The sequence below is a fragment of the Nicotiana attenuata genome, chromosome 2, assembly GCF_001879085.1.
Source record: "Nicotiana attenuata strain UT chromosome 2, NIATTr2, whole genome shotgun sequence".
Lineage (NCBI taxonomy): Eukaryota > Viridiplantae > Streptophyta > Magnoliopsida > Solanales > Solanaceae > Nicotiana > Nicotiana attenuata.
In genome coordinates this window covers 4,114,411-4,135,484 of record NC_031990.1, presented here as the reverse complement: position 1 = coordinate 4,135,484, position 21,074 = coordinate 4,114,411, and the positions used below count along the sequence as shown (strand labels likewise).

Sequence of the window (21,074 nt, the reverse complement as noted above, 5' to 3'; positions counted from 1 at the left end):
CCTCCGGTCCAAAATAAGTGATTTTTTGGATGTTTTCACACAAATTAAGAAATTCACTTTTTAGCATTAATTAGCAATGGAATTGACCATATTAACCTTTACTATCTCACATAAACACTCCTAACACATATACCAACACTATTTACTCCAAGGACAATATAGGAAAAAAATAATTAATTCATTCTTGAAATTTGGAAAAATCACTTATTTTGGACCACAAGAAAAAGGCCAAAAAATCACTTATTTTGGACCGGAGGGAGTAATATATAGTGGAGTAGAAAGTATTAAGCTCTCAGTCAAAACTCAAAAGTATATCTTTCCATATATAGTGTCAATGAATGGATTGATAGAGAAGTACATTTACTTCCTAGCTACCTAACAAACTGGCAATAAATTTTAATTCTCCTCTGCTTTAATTTCCTATCTGTCTTGAAATATGACCTTTACACTCTTTGGTTTTATTATTACTCTCCAACTTTCCTAAGCTATCATTACTTGGACCTTTGTTTTCTCCCATCTAATTTGGTCAAAGTATTCAGCAGAGTTTGTTTTCCATCTGCTAATATCAAGGTATGTTACTTACTGCATATTTGGTTCAAGCAAATGTACAACTAATCAAAATCTTCATTATTTGAGTGTTTCTCTCAAGTATAAGTGTATGCGGGGGCGAAGCTACGTAGGGTCAAGGGTGGTCAATTGAACGCCCTTCGCCGAAAAATTATATTATGTATAGGGTAAAATAATACATACTTGTTATTGATTAAAAAATAGATTTTGACCACCCTTATTGAATTTTCTAGCTTCGCCGCTAAGTGTATGTATACGTTCAGATGTCAATTATGGGCCCAGAGGCGGAGCCAGGATTTGAAGCTTATGGGTTTGGAGTTCTAGTCCTTTTAAGTTTTTGGGTTCTAAATTAATAATTTGTACATATTTTTTCGGATTTTTTAAGAGAAATACATTGATTGGACCAAAGCGACTGGTTTCGGCCGAACCCGTACTCGATTGACTAGCTCCGCCCCAAATTAGGGCGGTTTCTACGAGTTCAACTGAACACATTGCTTTTATCTCGAACTATATATATATATATATATATGCTGCAAAAAAATTTAAAATATACACATATAATAAGATCACACTCATTTTGAGCCAACTGACTCTAGATCCTGAATTCGCTTTTGCATACATTGGGCTCTAGGCAATGAAGGAAATCTTGGTAGGATGTTATTCAACAGACTTTTTCCTAATCTTGACATAATAATCCTTACCAACTTTCTCCTTTTTGTTTCCAGTGTTGGTGTATATATATGAAGTGTGTGTGATAAAGAAAGAAGGCAGGGGAGGGAACTTGTAGATGTGAAAAGATGGGAAGTAAAGAAAGGGAAATCAAATCACCTGAAGTTCAGTTGGGAGAGAATAATTCTGATTCAGGAAAACGGGGATCAAAGAAGTTGGGCATCTACTTCATTGAATCGGATAGTAGGAGAACGCCTTTGGGGCGTGGTTACAGTGCCGGAGTAGGAGGAGCTACTCCTGTGAACATACATGGGAAGCCTATCCGCGATATGTCCAAGACGGGGGGCTGGATAGCTGCATTGTTCATATTTGGAAATGAAATGGCTGAAAGAATGGCTTACTTTGGCCTATCAGTCAACATGGTCGCCTTCATGTTCTACGTTATGCACCGCCCTTTCTCTTCCTCTGCCAATGCAGTTAACTATTTTTTAGGTATATCACAGGCATCCTCTGTGCTCGGTGGTTTCATCGCTGATGCTTACCTCGGTAGATATTGGACTATTGCCATCTTTACCACCATTTATCTTGCGGTAATCAATGATTTGCTTGTCTAGTATTTCTCCGGTAATCAGGATTTAATCTTTATGGATCCAAAGTTCGTACATCTTTGAAAATATGGGGTCAAAACATTAACATTTATGCTAATTTTCAGGATTTTTACATATATAGGAGTATATATATTTATGGTCGATTGAACTCATTCCTCAAATTTTGCATCTGCAACTGCTAGTGATCACTTCAATCAAGTGAAGATAAAAGGTTAACTGTTTTTGTTTTCTCCTCTTATTTATGGTTATGTAGGGATTAACAGGAATAACGTTATTAGCAACAATGAAGGTATTTGTTCCAAATCAAGAAGGATGTGATCAGATTGCTCTTCTTCTAGGCAACTGTGAGCCAGCTAAATCTTGGCAAATGACATACCTCTACACAGTGTTGTATGTGACGGGGTTTGGAGCAGCAGGGATAAGGCCTTGTGTTTCATCATTCGGGGCTGATCAATTTGACGAGAGAAGCAGGAACTATAGGTCACACCTGGACAGGTTTTTCAACTTCTTCTACCTGTCGGTCACAGTTGGGGCCATCGTGGCCTTCACTGCAGTCGTGTATATTCAGATTAAACACGGATGGGGAGCTGCCTTTGGTTCTTTGGCCATTGCTATGGGCCTGTCCAACATGTTCTTCTTTGCTGGTACTCCGCTGTATAGGCATAGGTTGCCCGGAGGCAGTCCTCTTACGCGTGTGGCCCAAGTGCTCGTTGCTGCCTTCCGCAAGAGGAACGTTTCCTTTCAAAGCAGTGAGTTTGTGGGCTTGTATGAGCTTCCAGGTAAAAGATCTGCTATCAAAGGAAGCAACAAAATAGCTCATACCGATGATTTCAGGTAACTTCAACGGTTGCTCCCTTTTTTCACTTCTTCCATACTCTTGAGTTGTGTGAGCGTCTTATCTAAAAGCTTAAGTTTTTTGTTAGAAATACGTTGATTTATGAAGGAACACATGCATCTAAACGAATTAGATAGTGCATAAATGTAAAACGGAGAACTTACTTGTTCTTCGTGTAGCGGGAGCGGAAGATCAAGAACAGACCGTGCCTGGAGTTAATGGCCAGTGGTGATTCTCACACTATGTCGGAGCAACCCCCTTAAATCACAGTCTACAATCTGAACCCTAATGATAAGCAATAGAGATGTGAACGTGGGAAAATAATGTAGCCCATATCTGTTTAGCCATCCACCGTATGTGTACTTATATAGGATAACTAGGACTGGACTCTTTTCCAACAATTTATTTAACTATGTCTTCAACACAATCTAACGCTCTTTATATATGTATGCTCAATGCAGATGTTTAGACAAAGCGGCTCTGCAGCTAAAGGAAGACGATGGTACAAATCCGTGGCGGCTTTGCACAGTGACTCAAGTAGAGGAAGTTAAAATCCTACTGAAACTTATTCCAATTCCATCATGCACTATAATGATAAATGTCATCTTAACAGAGTTCTTGACTCTATCGGTACAACAAGCGTATACATTGAACACTCACATGGGACATCTAAAACTACCTGTCACATGCATGCCAGTGTTTCCAGGCCTCAGCATTTTCCTGCTGCTCTCACTCTATTACTCCGTGTTCGTTCCAATATCCAGGCGGATCACTGGCAACCCTCACGGTGCTTCTCAGCTACAACGAGTTGGGATTGGTTTGGCTGTCTCAATCCTCTCGGCGGCGTGGGCAGGAGTCTTTGAGAGGTATCGGAGAACTTACGCGATACAACATGAGTACGAGGCTAGCTTCTTGACTCCTATGCCTGACCTCAGCGCGTATTGGTTACTAATCCAGTATTGTCTGATTGGGATAGCTGAAGTTTTCTGTATAGTGGGATTACTTGAATTCCTATATGAAGAAGCTCCTGATGCAATGAGAAGCATTGGTTCAGCTTATGCTGCTGTGGCTGGTGGTCTTGGTTGCTTTGCAGCCTCTATTTTGAACACCATAGTCAAGTCTGTCACTCGGGGAAAAGGCGAAAGACGAGAATCATGGCTTTCCCAGAATATAAACACAGGGAGATTTGATTATTTCTATTGGCTCCTTACAATCATGAGTCTCATCAATTTTGCTGCTTTTCTTTACGCGGCAAATCGTTATCAGTACAGAGCAAAGGATGAGATTCAGACAAACGGGCTTGAATCCGATCATACCAACACTAACGCATCAGATCCCATCAGAACTCCGAAGTTGAGCGTGTTTGGTGGAGAGTAGTACTAAAAAGTGAGAGAAGACCTAACACTACGGGTCAACAACCATATATAATATAGTTGTTCCTTAACAAAGGAAAAAAAATTCGTATCTCATTGTTTGAAGCATTGTGTTTGACAAATTCTATTCTTGTAAGTGACATAGCAATAGCAGTAGGAAGGAGAAGAACCAGCCAAGAAACGCTAAGACATGAGAAAGGAAGAAGAGATAAACTCTCAGTTCCTAGAGATATGATTTATTAATATGCATTGCTTGAAATCATTTTTTCAGTGATTTGAGTTTTTTAAATCATTTTAGGCGAATTAAATACATATATTTGTCCCACTTGTAGGAAATTACTAGGCTTGTTGTTATTGTTATTATTGTTGTAAATACATATGTTTGTGCTCAAGAACTAAAGGGAAGAGTAAGGAGATTGAATAGCTAAACATGTACGACTGAGATTCATTAACCGTGACAAGAATAAAAATAGAAAAGAGTATAACTCCAGGATATATTTTAACGTTAATTTCTACACATCTCATAATTTTGTTTTTCATTTTCATCTTTTATAGCTAGATGGATTTATAAATGGCGGCCAATGTTTTAAAAGGCGAAGGCATGAGGCGAGGCGTTTTACCTCTAACGAGGCGAGGCGTAAGTCCGGAGACATGGGACGTAAGTCCCACGGATCTTTAAATTTTACTAATTTTAAGATGGTATAAAATAAAAATAATTATACAAATTACATTAAAATCATAAAATTATAACAAATAATCTATTTAAAATATTTATAAATTATAACTATGACTAATATGAAAAGTATGACATATATCATAATATGCAAATTAGCTGCAACATCGTTACAACTCAAACATCAAAAGTAATGTATTCGATACGAACTCTTATTTGTATCTCTTAAGAAGTAATGAATCTTGAAAGAATTTTGATATTATAATTTGATATATTTCTTAAAATACTCCTTTTATTTAATATACTTTCTATTTGAAAGAGAATTTATATAAAAACATAATTCACAATTTAAATATGATTCTCTAGCATAATTTATTTTTAAGTTTCAACAAGTTAATAAAGTGACACATAATTCACCATGCAATACCAACTAATTATTTGTAAATAGTTACTAGCTAATACCGTACTATTAAATTAATATGTATTGTATCTCGTAAATGTGAAAAAGAATAATTATAAAAAAATTATGGACTATTATATAGTAAAGACGTAACAAAAGTTAATAAATTAATACTTTTTAAATGAAAGATTTATTTAAAATTAACTATCATAGAAGTCTTAGTGTATAATGTGCAATAATTTTTATTTTAATTATGACATAAAATACTCAACTTAATGATTTATGATTAAGAAAAAAGTAATTTTGACTAATCAACGATCTATTAAAAAAATTGAGGATTTACAAGGTTAGTTACATACAATTGCATAAAGTTCTATTGGGTGAGTCCAGTACGTTGGACGTTGGGCATGTCCGGGGCGTAAGCCCCGATGACCGAGGCGTAAGTCTTACGAAACAAAGTCTCACACATAAGTCCGTGGACGTTTTACGAGTGCTCCGCCCCAGGGCGAGTCCCAATTCTGCCTTTTAAAACAGAGATGGCGGCAACTAAAGAACTAGCAAGACTGACTACAATTTCAGGAATACGTTGACTTTCTTTTATTTTTGTTATGGTAAGTAAAAGTTGTTTCATTTAGTACGAGATCGCTTCACGCAGAGACTGACTCAGGATTTGAAGGCGGCGGGGACACATGAGTGAACTGCTCAATCAGTGTCCGTTCGGACTTTTGATCTTAGTGGGTTCCAAGCAAAATATATGATCTTTTTTACAATATATACACTTATATATTAAAAAAATTGCCGAAGTTAACGGGGTCCGATAACCACTCTGGCCTCTTCTACATGCCATGCATAGGTTCGCTTCTGGCTTCACACCACCAACTTAGCTATCCGACGCTGCTATTAGCATATCAACCGGTACACCATAGGGTAGCTCAACTGATCTTTTTTCATATTTACTAACAAATTTAGCCCGTTCAATGCTGCAATAAATCCATAAATCCAGAAATGAAACAAAGTTGTTCTCTTTCTTCAAGTTGGTAAAGTAAGCACATAACCATTTGAACTTAGACTCTATTGGAACAATATCAAAGAATATAAGTCACCTTCCGCCATTAACGACCGGTCAAGCCTAAACTTCTTCATATAGAGTCTTACCAGAGCCGGATCCAAAATTTAAATCTAATGAGTTCCAACTTTTAAGATTTTCAGTATTGAACTGATTATACTTTAAAATTATGGGTTTAGATCTAATATTTGTTGAGATTTTAGTAGGTTTTTATATATATAGCTATATTCCGTGTCCAAAATTATGAGTTCAGATGAACTCGTAGCTAGTAGGCTACATTCGCCCCTGAGTCACATTATACTTAGAACGTGTATGCGGTAAAAACCGGGGAATCGATTTTCCCCCGACGTGATACTTCGGGGAAGACCCCGGAAGCACGGGATCTCGAGCCGGTCGCCTCCCTCGAAGTCCGCCAATACCTTACCAAGAATAAACGATTACTAGAGGTCCGACGAGCGTAAAAATCCCCCGAGGAATGCACCCGGGGTCGACCAAATCTCCTCAAGCGGTTCGGCACCAGCCCTCACACAACGTAAAGCCAACGGACTGTCACATCTCATCCCTTTTTGCCATGTCAAAAGATTCTGTACTAAGTTTGGGCATCCCCCTTTCTATAAAAAGGGGGTCATTAACGTCTTGTAAGGCAGAACTCCATTGGACCACGAAAAGCAATAATATCTTCTCTCTCTTTTTCTAAATTGTTCATTCTCCTTAGTTCGAAGTCGTCTATATTCAATCGTCCTTTTCATCATTCAGAATAGGCCCGAGGCCACTTCGCATGTATTGTCTTCTTACTTGCTCTTCGCCATATAGCTCAACATTGGTCACAGAGAGCCTTAGTTAATTGTATCTTTACGTATTTCCCCATCCCCGACTGCCCCCGATAACTCGATGTCGGCTCATGCCTCGGCCCCGAGGCCTCTATCGATCTACTCTGCGTCCGGCCAGCAGGCCCCTTCGGTTTGCTTACTGCCTCATTTTAACTCGCATTTCATCGTTATATTGCGTAATCTTAATACAAACTGCCCTCAAAACTAGCTTGAGGATAGATCACGTATTTTTAGAACCCCATTTACAAATTTAATTGTTGTTACCATTTTCACGGTAAACAGAACGTGTTGAGGAGCTCAAAATAGTTTTCTAGTTTCATACATAAGTAGAGTTTAAATTGTGATATAAGAAATTGAGAATTGAGATTTTGAATGGCCTAGTGAATTGGTTGATTTATGATTCCAAGTTGAGATGGTTAATATTTAGCTAAGTATTATCTCACACATACGTTATTGAATTAACAGAATCAACACAAGGATAAGGCAACTAAAGTGTGCATATTAGTAGACACAAGTTAACTAATCATATCCCTCTAACTGAGTTTTCTTTAACTTAGCATGATTTCCTATTCAAAAAGGGCATGATTTTAAAAGTACATACTCCAGGATTATGACTTTGCATATGTGGGAACAAGCGTAGGGAGCCTTAGAGCAATGGTAAAATTGTCTTCGTATGACCTATAAGTCATGGATTTGAGCCGTGAAAGCAACCACTAATGCTTGCATTAGGTTAGGCTGTCTATCACAACTTTTGGGTACTGTCCTTTTTTGGACCTTGCGTGAATGCGGGATACCTTATGCACCAGGTTGTCTTTACATGTGGGAACAAGCATATGCTTGCCTTAAACAACAACATACTTTTCTGCTTCAAATGAAAGCAAACATAATCAAGACGAACAAGTTTCAAGGACTTTTCACGAAGAATAAATATGCCAAACGATCTTTATCCGACTCATTTTCTTGGTTTTGCCTTCCAAGATACCCAATTCCGCTATAACAATAACAACATACTTCTCTGCTATGACAGTATCAACTACAAGAACAAGAAATCTAACACATTTCTACAACACCCAAAAGAAAAACCCATATAACATAAGCAAGTACTTCAGGTATGTCACTAAAACTCGCAGAATACCAAGATTTTCACCAGACATCAAGAGCTACACAAGAATAAGATTTTCTCAACTGATTAATCACATACAGGTCAAACTCGTAACCATAGCAACATAGAGAAACCAAGGGCACATAAAATCCATAAATAGCAGAACAATTTTCAATGGCAAGAAAATCTTTAATTTCCATTCCTCACTTGAAAATTGCAAAAACATATAGTACAAAATTTTTGTGTTTGACTAAATGTACTTCAATCCTGAAATATATTGTTGTCTAGAGATCAGATACTGGGCTAAAGAATATATAACTCCAAGGAGTCCCAATATCTTAACCTTGATGATATCCGTCATCAAAACTGATGGCAAATTAAGAGGTATTGTCAGCAACGGCATAGATTCAGCCTGTTTTGTGTAGCTCCACACGAAGCGATTAAAAAGGATGTGGCTTGGGAATGTTAGAATGAGAAGTGCCAAATTCTTGACTGCGAAAAACCAATCCGGACCTCCTACATCTAATCCCCACCCTGCATTCCCGTGCCATACATTTTCCCATATGCTATACAGGGTGGTTAACACCAAGTAGGCAGAGATAACAACAACAACAGGGAAGTACCTTTGCTTGTCCCCAAAACCCGCAACAAAATCAGAATCCTGATTAAGCAGCAGCAGGATAGGTGCCAAGAAGAAAATAGCACGGTTTGAGCCACCAGTGAGATTGACATTCAAGATCAGGCATATAGCAAAACACATGATCGTAGCAACATTACCAACGGCAGGCATCCAGGCACCCTCAGCAGCCATTCTCTTGATTGTAAAGGTTGGAACAGCAGAGGCTTTGCGTTGCTGCATGAACCTTAATCTCTGGGGAACAGTACTAGAGCTACTTTGACCTGAATGGCTGTGTCTAACTCCACCCCTATCTACTACCTTTTCTCGCATCAGCGAAGCCAGCTCAAACTTCACTTCAAGTGCAATAAGCATAAAGATTGCAGCATATAAGCCAAGAAGGGAAGTCCTTGCACCTTCAACGGCCAGAAGGGTTGCCAGTTTGCTGTCTTCTTCTCCCATATCTTGCACCGCACTATCTCCAATGATGGTTCTGTTTATTCTGACCTGGCCCTCCAACAAATATGTCACAGGAAAGAGAGCCACAAGAAGTGCAAATACCCATGGCAGAAGCTTTGTGCTGGAAGCAGATGGGAAGTGAGTGAAAACAACAAACACCGAAGTACAGACCATAGTGACAACAATGAGAACGTGGAGAATTGCAGCCTGGAGAAAATATTCTGCTGATATGTAAATTCCAAGAGAAATGCCTATAGCAATGGCATAAAATGTCCTCAATTCAACTACGTATTTGATGGGGATGGTGGAAGTAACAGATGCCAGGGTGAGCAGAATTGCAACGATAAGCAACCATGAGGGCCACGTAGGCTTTGATGCAAAGAAGCCATAAATAGAAATGTCATCAGCAGATTGACGAGCAGCTTTGATTACGTCCGAGTGGTAAGTCCAGGACAAGGGGATTGGCGGCTGCATTAGGATAAACAACAAACCTGTTGCAACCACCAGCACCAAGCATCTCTTTGCAGACTGCAAGATAAAAAGAAAAAGCTCCTAATTAGTTGCATCCAGTCAAGACCTCCAACTAAAGCAACCAGAAAAGTGGTTATTTACGCAAAACAAGAAGATATTTATCAGGATGTTGCACTTCCACGTGTTTGTCATATAAGTATCCCTATTCTAAGACCATGAAATGTTTAAAGAATAGTTAAGAGCAAAAGATAACATGAACTACGCTTCCCAAATGAGGTGTAGCAAACTAACAGAGAGTGGATATGTGTAAGCAAACAGTCTTGATTTGAAGATTCACATTATTCCATCCCAATCCCAGATGTATAAGCACTTAATTATTCTGGATATCTGTAATTATAGTAAATAAATTTATCTTTCTCATTAAGAGGAGGGTTCAGAACAGAAAATCAACATGTTAAGCCCATTTCCTTTTAGAGTAATAAATTTTATCTATTAACAATCACTGTTCTAATCATCAATTATTCTATTAATAAGAAGCATCAAATAAACCAATAAGTTGGGGGGAATACCATAACATGTGAAAAGTGAAGTGCAACAATCGGGACGCAAGCCAATCCCGTTAAGAGGAAGCAGGAGCCTAAAAGCAAACCATCAGAAGGAGGTCTACCATGCCACCATTGAAGAGCTTCAAATACTGTTTCACGACAGAACCAAACTGATAAAGCAACAACAGCAGCATGAGCATAACCTTGCCAAGGTTTCATTTTTGAGGCAGTTCTTGACTTATCCCTGCAAGATAAACAAATTAGGAATCTGGAAGAAGGAACACAATCTTTTTAGTGCTGGTGAGTTGGGGGGGTTGCAGTTAACATCAAGCTGGACCAGGTAGATACCTGTAAAGAAGCAGGGGAGGAGAAACAGCCAGCAGGAGGATAGCTGACACCCACAAAACTCCCTTTGATGTGATAAAAAGCACAGCCAGCTTTGAGGAGTATAGGCAAGTTAGAATCCAAACAGCCTTTGATCCAATGCGGTTGTCCACGGAAAGTCTCCTCACAACCGCCAAACCAACAAAAGTAGTTATGACAACCATATAACTTGGGTACATCACATCATCCTCCAACCCATAATAGTAAACGCTAGAGTAACTAAAGAAACGATTCTCAATATAGCATAGCAGCAAAGCATGGCCAATCAAACCAATCTCGGTCAGAAAGCGAAATTGCGCTGGGAGAATAGCTAAACCAGGAATGGCCATTGCTAGGATAACACTACCAACAATGAGCTTGCAGAAGGATTTTAAAGGCATGCCCGACATCCAAATGTTTAGATCCCAGTAATTGTGCATTACGAACCATATAACCATCAAGCTTCCAAGCACAACAAAAGCAAAGTATGACGAGACACTCTTCCTCGTGAAGAAACGAGCCAAATAAAATCCTGCTACTGCTGGGAGTGGAACAAACTGCATAGTGAAGTAAAGATCATTGACAAATGTCAAATATTTTATTTTTGGTTTTTCATTGGTTAAAAAAAGTCAAATGTATGGATCACTGAAATGTGGTCTAATGCCTGAGAGCTTCTCCGACACATTCAAGCGACAATCTTTATGCTGTTCCAATGTGTTAGATTTTTCAAATATCCATTTTTAATATTTAATGGCAAAGATTCCACAAGGAAAGTAGATTTAATTTTCTTTCACGGCACCACAAGGATATGCACCAAGAATTCGCCAAAATTTTTGCTTACCTTTTCGTTTCAAGCTCACAGAATTAACATTGGGTTCAATTATATCCAGTACTGCCATAGAGTTGTATCTGCCACTAATCAGTGAACTGGAGGTTTTTCTTTTTTTTTTTTAAATAAACTTTTTTGGTTCACTTAACATTCATCAATTTGGTTTTAAATGCACAGCGGATATGCCACATCGCCGCAATTGAAGGGGAGAAAAGAAAAGGAATGACTTCCCTCAAGTGACTCTCCAATAAATGCAATTCTGTTTCACAACACTAGTGCAACTAGACACCAAATGCAGTCACAAGCCTTAATATCCTGGTCATTATGGATTGACCAAGACGTAGGCCACATGAAACCTTTTTTTTTTATGAAATATTTGGGCACAAAAAAAAACGTATACAGGAAGTATAACAAAACATAAAAAACTTACAAACAGAAAAGGTTTTCTACAAACAACACCCAATCTTCTATACATAAAGCAACCTTCACAGGTGCACCATAAGGAAATAAGGAATAAGAGGGTATTCCGCGGTTCTACAAAGTTCATCTCTACACCCCTCAAAAGCTCTCATATTTCTCTCTCCAAACAACCTGCATAAGTGCCAGAGGAGCAACATTCCATGCCCGTCTTCCTTTCCACCTATCACAATTCCAACTAAATTTAGCTCTATGGTCCTTGGATCACCCAAGTTCTACCAAACCAACACAAAATATCCACATTTACTGAAACTTGCTGATTGGGACGAAGCACCTAATTCAAACATTCATTTCCTCATTACATGTCCATAATAAAGTCAAAATCTAGCAGACATTCAGTATATTATACTCTCTTAAAGAATTCTATATCACCCACAGAATGCTGGATCTAAGTTTCAAAATAGACCATGAAATGACAAGTTCGTAGCAGACATTGTTAAGAATGTCAAAATTACTCCATCCCTTCCCGTTAATGTGACTTTATTTCCTTATTGGTTTGTTCCAAAAAGAATGACTCTTCCTAAATTTAAAAACAATTTAACTTAAACTTCCTATTTTACCCTTTATAACAAGTTGTTATAGTCACACAAATATTATGGCATGTTTTAGACCACAAATTTCAAAAGTTTTATAACCACACTAATGTTATGGCATGTTTAAGACCATAAATTATAAAAGTCTTCATTTCTTAAACTCCGTGTCCAATCAAATAGGTTCAGATAAACTTAAACAGAGGGAATAAATAGTGGTTGAGGGAATGAGTTGTTGTAATCTTATATTGACTCGGGTAATCCTCACCTTCTGAGCTAGTTTGTGGAATTGAATTAGGCTCTAGGTCAATTTTCTTTACATGGCATCAAAGGCAGCCCCGTCTTTATCATTATTTTACCTAACGTTAGGCTTCCATATTATGTTGTTCATGCTACAAATGTCCAGACAGAAGATGGGGCTAAGTATCTCAAATTAGCAAGGGAAACAGTTGTTGTCTTCTTATATAGTCTTGGGCAATCTTCGCCACATGATTTACCATTTGACATTTGACATAATATATGCACCACATGTTTAGCCCCCATAAGTAGAGAGACAAGAAATTAGATAAGATTGTGGTGACTAATACAAACAATTCAAACATCCAACCTTAGTTCCAGAAGAAAGGCATGATAGATCATAGATAAAGATGTAAACAGAAAACAAAATATAAGTATTGCAATACAACGGGGTGTCCTAATACAACAGGAAAAATTGTAACAAAGTGATAGACAAGTTCCCAAACGGTTGTAAGATCAACAACATTATATGAGAGTACATGTAAACCTTAAAGGTCCAATATATCCGCAAGATGAGCGTCGCAAAAATAATGATGTCAAGATGAATGTGCTAGAAAAAAAAAATTCTTATAGAGGATACATCATACATGGAGGTAGAATAAAAGAGAGGCGCATGAGATGATTTGGCCATGTTCTACATATATTAAAAGAAATATAACCTCTTAAGTTCGCCCTAGAAATGCATGATGGTATGTTGCTTCAACCACCTACAATCTCCTCGAATCAATAACCAAACGAAGAACATTACGTAGTGGAAGCAAACAATCCTTATGGATAATACCAACTCACTGAAATTAATTACACTTGCATTAGGCCTAGTTTTTGTTGGATGTCTATTTGGTTTGGTTAGCGATCAGTGTCAACGTAGAGGTTTATATGGCAGCGTAGAGATACGAGTGAGATTTAAAGAACCTTAAGTTTTAAAGAATCCCTGTTTCGTCTTTAAAAAATTATTTTGTAGAATGAAATGGGGCAAAATAGAGAGACTAGATATAGACGGTTAGCATATCTGATCCTAACTAATTTTAGATTGACGCATAGTTGATTAACTAATATTGATAGCTCAAGATTGAGATACACTGTGGGTGAAGGAATTTATGGCCAACGGCTACTGCTCATCTAAAGGCATGTAACATCAACCTCCACATTACTTCGTCGAACTTTAAGATTCCTCAATCAAAGCGCAACCAAGTGTTCCAAGGGTGCCCATCAAACTAGGAGAATATTGAATTATCTTCTTTAAGCATCTTCGCTTACCTCTATTAAAAAAGACATCTTCCCTTGAATTTCTTTGGATATTTCATGTTTATCTCACATTACGTATGATTTTCCCACATAAATGAAGATCTAAAATAAAAGTCAAAGTTAGCAAAGTTTAAGAATTTATTGTCAACAACCAAATCAGCTTTGGGATTAAGGTAAAGTGATTCTTTTTTTTTTTTTGGTGACAGGTGGTATCCAGCCTAGCTTGTGTGCACCTCGACTATTCCACAGGCACCTGTTTTCCCACCATCACAGGTACCGGGTCCTTCAACAAACAATTTTCTGAAACTACAATGGGTTCACCATGTTGAAAGGGGCAAATGTAAGCTAACTTCACTTGTCAATAATAGAAAAGGTCAAATAACAAAAGCACATCATGGAAATGGAAAGAATAACAGAAAAGTAAATTTAAGAAGACCAAAAACATGCCAATACATACCAGAACAGGAAACCCCACCACGATTGCTCCAGCAGAACTTACAATGACAGCTGAAGCAGTGAATCCTAGTGAGCTAAAAGCATCAGAAACCATACCAAGAGCATAAGCACCAGCTGCAGCTGCCCCTCCCAGCATAGTTATAGTGACAAGCAGGTAATTCAACGGCGGTGGCACTTGAATGTATCGTCCAAACGAATGGAACACAACCCTAACCTCCAAGCAAATGACAACAACAAACAAAGCAATAGCTCCATTCACCACGCGAATGCTCTGCAACTGATGCTCATTCTTCGTCACCCACCATAATCCCCCTCTCGTCGAGGCATACAGTTGAAACAAGAAAGGAATGAAGAAAAGCAGAAACAGATCACAAATAGAAGCCGCAGAGACTAATATAACCGAGTAATGCGATGCAATATGAAACAAAAGAGGGAAAAACAAGAGATTCAACGTATGCACACAACTCTCAAGCTGCCCAAGGATAAAATTTTCATCTGGAACTCTACCACCGTGGTAACTCACTTCTTGCTTCAGTTTAAATGACGATAAACGAGGCACCGAAAAAAGCCAATAGAAAATGCAGTTAAACACCATAAGATAATAAGCAGCATTAACCATACCAACTGCAGAAACTGTTGCCCAGGTAAAAACTGTAGAAGCAATAATAGGACAACAAGCGAACAATAGCCGCTCGAGAGCAAGCACAATCGTCGGATATTCAATTTGAATCCACTTGAACTGAAGCGATACCCACACACCGATTAAGAAATTCGCTAAACTACAGACGGATACAGCGAATGGACCAAGAATGATCGAATTGAAAGTTCCGAACAGTGATGAGCTGAAGAAGAAAGCAAATTGAGAGGCGATGAGTGAAAACCAGACGGCGAAAAACGAACCAGACTTGAAATTGAGTGAATCGAGGATGTAAGCTATCATGAGACCTAATGTGAGCGTAGCGACGACGGGAGTGCCGCCAAGGTCAAGAAGGAAAGCTGCGCAAGGAACTAACGCGACAGCGATTCGAGCGTTGTGAACGAACGCCGACGGCGAGAATCGAGAGTTTCGTAGAGATCTACTGTTCAGGGAGCTGCTGCTGCTACCACCGTTAGGGTTTCGTTCAGGACTGTAAACACCGTCGAAGGAGGTGGAGAGAGACGGAGCACTAGTTGAAGCGGAGATGTACGGACGGAACGTCCGCGGATGGAGCTCCGGCGGCAACATTTTCGTTCTCTGATCTGCCGGCCGGCTATTGTAACGACGATTTTGCACTGAGTTTTCGTGTTGTGTGATCTGCTAAGGGTTTAGCTGATTGAATGATCTGCGTTACGAGTTTCCGATTACTGAGTCACGAGTGACAGTGTGTAAAATTGAGTTGACGTGTTTGAGACTCTTAGGACCGTTGGATCTTTTATTCTCGAATTTGATTGGCTGATTCAATGATCGAACCGTTTGTGACACCGATAAGATCAACTATATAAGGCTGGCTTTGACAAGGTTTTTAATCAAAACGGCTTTTAAACCATTTCACTTGAGCTATTGGTCTTTTTGTATCGTAGTCACTTTTCTCTCCCTCTTATTTTATGTGACATTTTCTTTATTTAATTTCAATAAAAATAAAATATTTTATATTTCAAATATAATAAGATTTTATAATTATGTAAATATTATGGTTTATCTAGTATAATAAATTTAAAAAAATTATATAATCACACGAGTATCATGTACGTTTATGACAGCGAAGGGAAGATGAATTGATCATATACTTCTTTCAGTAAATATGATCTTCATACTTGCTTTGATTGCATTTACACAAGTAGAAACAGGTCGATGAGCAATGACACTTTGTAGTTGTTGGTTCCATACATATTGTTAAAGCACAGCGGCACATAAAAAAGCAATAATCATCTTTATTTACTTTTTAAATCTCACGGCAAATTAAACTTCATCATTACAAAAGGGAGAGAATATATATTTTATAATAACTCAATAAACCTTAAAGTAAATGAGGTCATGACATTGAAGGCTGCAAGATTTTACTAGAGAAAGATTAAAGCTAATTGTAAAATTTATGATCGTTTATATTTTAACATTCCTTGATAAAAAAGAAATATGGACCCGCCACTGCATGTATCATAAACCTACAAAAAATATCACATGGAAATAATGATAATTTCTTAAAGTCGTCCTCTTAAGATGTACCTAATTCGTAGAGTGGTGGCGTGATGCTTTCATTTCTAAAGGTAACATTCATCTTAAAGATCATAATGTGACCTTCTTATGCTCCATTTTAGACAATAACAGCAAGAAACACAATGTAATCTCCCAAGTTGAGTTTTTTTCTTTATTGTTTTTTGATAAGTAGGGATCTATTATATATAAATCATAAAATAGAGTTTACATAGTTAGCATTGTCCAAAGGGACATTATCTACTTGGCTATTACATAAATTACTAATGTCGCACAGGACATTTTTATTTTCAAACAATGCAAGCTTAGTGCATGCATCTTTGCTAATTTTTTTAACTAGGTAGATAGAACCTTCATAGTCGGAGGATAACACGGCGGTTACAAAAGATGGTGGATAGTACATAATTTCAAGATCCCTGCCATTGTTTCCATGAACAGCATGCTTAGCCAGCTTGTGTGCTGGTTTGTTGGCCTCTCTGAAGTTGTGCTGGATTGTTTGACTCTCACCTGGTTCATCAATAACCTGCATTCATGAATAATATTGTTAAGGGATGTGTTACCATTCTCTAATCAGTTAATGACATCCGTAGAGTCTGATTCCACTTCTAAGTTAGTGAAACCTTGTTCCATTGCAAGATGTAGGTCCGTCTTTGGTGCCATCAGCTCAGCATGCAAGGGTGATAGGCCTGGTAGAGACCCTTGGAACCCAAGCACCCATTTTCCCTTATTGTTCCTGAATAGGCCCCCAAAGCCACATAGAGATGTTTCTTCTTTAAATGAGTCAGATGTTAAGCTTAATATGGTTACAAGTTGGTTTAAGCCATTTTATTGAGATGGGGATTTTTTGTTGTGGCGTAGCTTCCTTGTCAGTGAGGAGTTTATATTCCATTGATTGCTTGTAAGCATGTTGCATGAGTACTTTGTTTGTGGTGTTATTGAATAAGTTATTGTTTCTGTTCACCCAAATAGCCCATATAGCAAAGGTAAACATATCTTTCCAGTTAATGATGCCCTTTTTTAGTAAACAATTATAATCGTAAATGTTTATCAACCAACTACTAGTTATATTCTAGCTTTCCATGTCTATGCCTAAGTGTAGCCAAAAATCTTTTACGGTTGTGCAGTGCATGAATATGTGGGTAATGGTTTTCTTATGATTCTTATAAGAGGTGCACGTATTGTCAATGTTTATACCAATGTGATTTAGGTAGCTTCTAGTAGGAAGTCTATCATGGTAGCATTTCCATATCAAGAATTTTATTTGTTTGGGCAAGTCAGCTCCTAAATCCAAGCAAAATCCTTACCATCGTCTGATTGAGTGTCTAATAGGTTGTAGCACGACTTCCTAGTAAAGTATCGATTAGTGGTTAGTGACCAAATAGGAGTGTCACAATTATCTGAGTTGGGAGTGGTGGCTTTTATTTTGTTAATCAAGAAGGGTTGAAGTTTCATGAAAATTTTTGATAAGTCCCACTGATTATTAATCCAAATAACCTTAATGGCTAGCCTATTATCAAGTTGGGTTAGGAGACCGTAGATGCATTGGCATAATGGTGGGGATTGATGGATCCAACAATTATTCCAAACACTGAGATTTAATAATTTATGGTGCAACGATGTAATACCTTTGCTACAAATATCTCATCCCTGAATAATGTTATACCAAATAAAAGATGAATTCTTAATATATTTCTAGTACTATGGAGCTCATAAATTATTTTTACCCAGGGGGAATGAGTGTTTGAGAGGAGTCTCCAAGATAGGTTGGCAGGTTCACTAAGTTTTTGCTCTTAGCCGTATGAATCCCTAATCCACCCTCCTTTTTGTCCTTGGTGATGGCGTCTCATTTTAGAAGATGGAGTTTTCTGGAGGTGGCATTTGTACCCCATAAGAATTTTCGTTGGATTTTGTCAATATTTTTAGAACATTTGAGGGTAATAGGGCGTATTGCATAATGTGATCGGGGAGGGAACCAAGGCACGAGGTAGCTAGGGTGCACCTTCCTGCCATGGTAAGATCATTTATTTTCCAGGTGGCTAATCTTGCTAGCATATTATCAACAACAAATTAGAAGTAATTCGCTCTAGTAATTTTGAATTTGTAATGGGAAAGCCTAAGTATTTTTCCAATGTGTGACTCATATTAATATTGAGCACACTAGATAGGTTGTTATAGATATTTTTTGGGCAGTGTTTGGAGATGGTAATTTTAGATTTGGCCCTATTAATGGTCTGCCCTGACAAGGAGCAAAATAGATCAAAGCAATGCTTAATCGTATTTATGAATTTATTATTGATCCTAGACATTAGGGTAAGGTCATCCGTGAAGTACAAATGTGACAATTGATAATTGTTCTTTCCTATAGTTATTGGATCCCAACACTCCATATCTACCTTGTGATTGATGAGAGTGGAAAGTATTTTCATACAAAGGATAAATGAATACGGAGACATCGGATCACCTTGCCTAATACCCCTTATAGGGGCAAAGTAGTCAGCTCCAGAGCCATTAACTAGTATAGCAATTTTGGTTGAGAAAATACAGTTCATAATAAGCTTGGTAATGTGTTGGGGGAATTTAAAGAAGGTGAGGGCTCTATAGATGAAGCACCATTCAAGACAATCAAAATCCTTTTCAAGATCAATTTTTAAGAACATATTGTGCTTTTTACAACGGTATTTATTCATTTTGAGTATGAGTTCCTGAATAATAATAGCATTGTCACTAGCCTTTGTATTTCTTATAAACTAGATTGATAGGGGATAATGTGCCTATTTGGGAAAAGGCTTTAATAGATTTAAAATGACATTGGTAATGATTTTGTAAATAGTGTTACATAGTCCGATAGGCCTAAAAAAAATTAAGCTATTTGCATTAGGAATTTAGGGGATAAGACATAGAAGGGTGTCATTTATGCCATTAGGAATTTTTCCACTATTGAAAGCTTCTTGACAGAGGCTAGTTACTGAGTTGCCAACTATGTTCCAATATTTTTGGAAGAAAAAAGGATGAAGTCCATCCGGGCCTGGAGCTTTGTATGGTTTAAAGGAGAAGCAAGCCTTAATAATCTCATTGTTTGTTAGAGGATTATCAAGTGAGGATAGGTCAACGTTGTTATAGATTTTAGGATCATTTCTTATAGCATTCCAATCACCAGAGACATGCGCAGTTGTGAAAATGTTACTAAAATATTCTCTAGTGTGATTGAATACGGCTCCAGGATCATCGATCCAATTATTATTATCATCCTTAAAGAAAATAATATTATTCCTTCTTTTTCTATTAGTAGCCATAATATGATAAAATTTAGTATTTGCATCCCCCTCATTAAGCCAATGAATTCTAGAGCGGAGCTTCCACTATTTTTCCTCTATTTTTAGGATGTTCTTGAACTATAGTTTTAAGGCAGCTTCCAATCTATGGTGAAAATGGCTCGAATGATAAGCAGAAGAGTTTTGAATACCATTGAGCCTGGCTAAAATATATTTTTTATTCTTAAAAATATCTTCAAAGGTGTTGTTTTCCAAGTTGTGACATTGTCTCTAAAGGTTGATGAAGCCATGATGTAGTGATTGTTAGTCCAAGCAGTATTTACCACATTCTTAAATTGTGGATGCTTACACCAAAATAGTTCTAAACGGAATGGTTTAGGAAATTTGTGGTATTGCTTAGGTATAAGGTTTATGAGTAACGGATTATGATCGAGTGTGTTTTGGGGAGGTGAGTTATAGAACTGTTTGGGAAGGTTTGGATCCACTGATCATTTTCAAAGACTTTGTCAAGGCGTTCCATAACGAGACTATTATTACTAAATCTATGATTAGGCCAAGTATATTTGCTACCTTTATATCCAAGATCAAGTAAATTACGGTAGTTAAGACTAGACCATAGCTTAAGTACACGCCTACGATTCAATGGTCTGCCTCCTAACTTTTCATTTGTTCTAAAAACATCATTAAATTCCCCCCTACTAGCCATGGCCCTTTATAATTATCAGCTACGTTATCAATATTTTTCCACATATGATCTCTAGATAACGGATTGGTGCTAGCATATATTGATGAAAATAACCATATAGATCTAGTAGGACGTACCTCAATGGTTGCATGAATTTTATGATTTCTACGAACAAAGTTGTGAACATTGACTTTAGCATGGTACCATAGAACTACCATACCACTAGCTTGACCATCTGCTGGGACTTCAATCATATCAGTAAATCCAAATTCATTTAGAAGAGTAACATGAGATAACATTCTAGTCTCAAGAAGTGTGACCACACATGGCTTGTGTTGCAACATTAGCTCTCTAAAAGTTCTCCTAAAATCGTTGTTATTCCCTCCCCCTCCCCCCCATATTCCACATTATGAAATTGATGGGACTAATCATATTAAAATTATGTGCATGTGCGTGGCCATTTTCCATCAAATCCCTATGAGTAGTTGAGTTTCTCCTTAGTGAAGGAACTAGGA

At 37.7% G+C, this 21,074-nt stretch overlaps 2 protein-coding genes across 2 annotated transcripts; one reads left to right on the top strand and one right to left on the bottom strand.

The window, feature by feature from the left end:
- Positions 408–4,388, top strand: LOC109243230 (protein NRT1/ PTR FAMILY 6.1). The gene is made up of 4 exons (XM_019410145.1): positions 408–570; positions 1,293–1,826; positions 2,098–2,678; positions 3,141–4,388. Exons 2-4 carry the CDS (start codon positions 1,365–1,367, stop codon positions 4,054–4,056), a joined length of 1,959 nt encoding a protein of 652 aa, XP_019265690.1. The 5' UTR covers positions 408–570; positions 1,293–1,364; the 3' UTR covers positions 4,057–4,388.
- Positions 8,256–15,889, bottom strand: LOC109243218. Its single transcript, XM_019410137.1, has 4 exons — positions 14,413–15,889; positions 10,563–11,134; positions 10,239–10,458; positions 8,256–9,726 (listed from the first exon to the last, which is right to left on the bottom strand). The coding sequence occupies exons 1-4, from the start codon at positions 15,634–15,636 to the stop codon at positions 8,374–8,376; spliced, it is 3,369 nt and encodes a 1,122-aa protein (XP_019265682.1). The 5' UTR covers positions 15,637–15,889; the 3' UTR covers positions 8,256–8,373.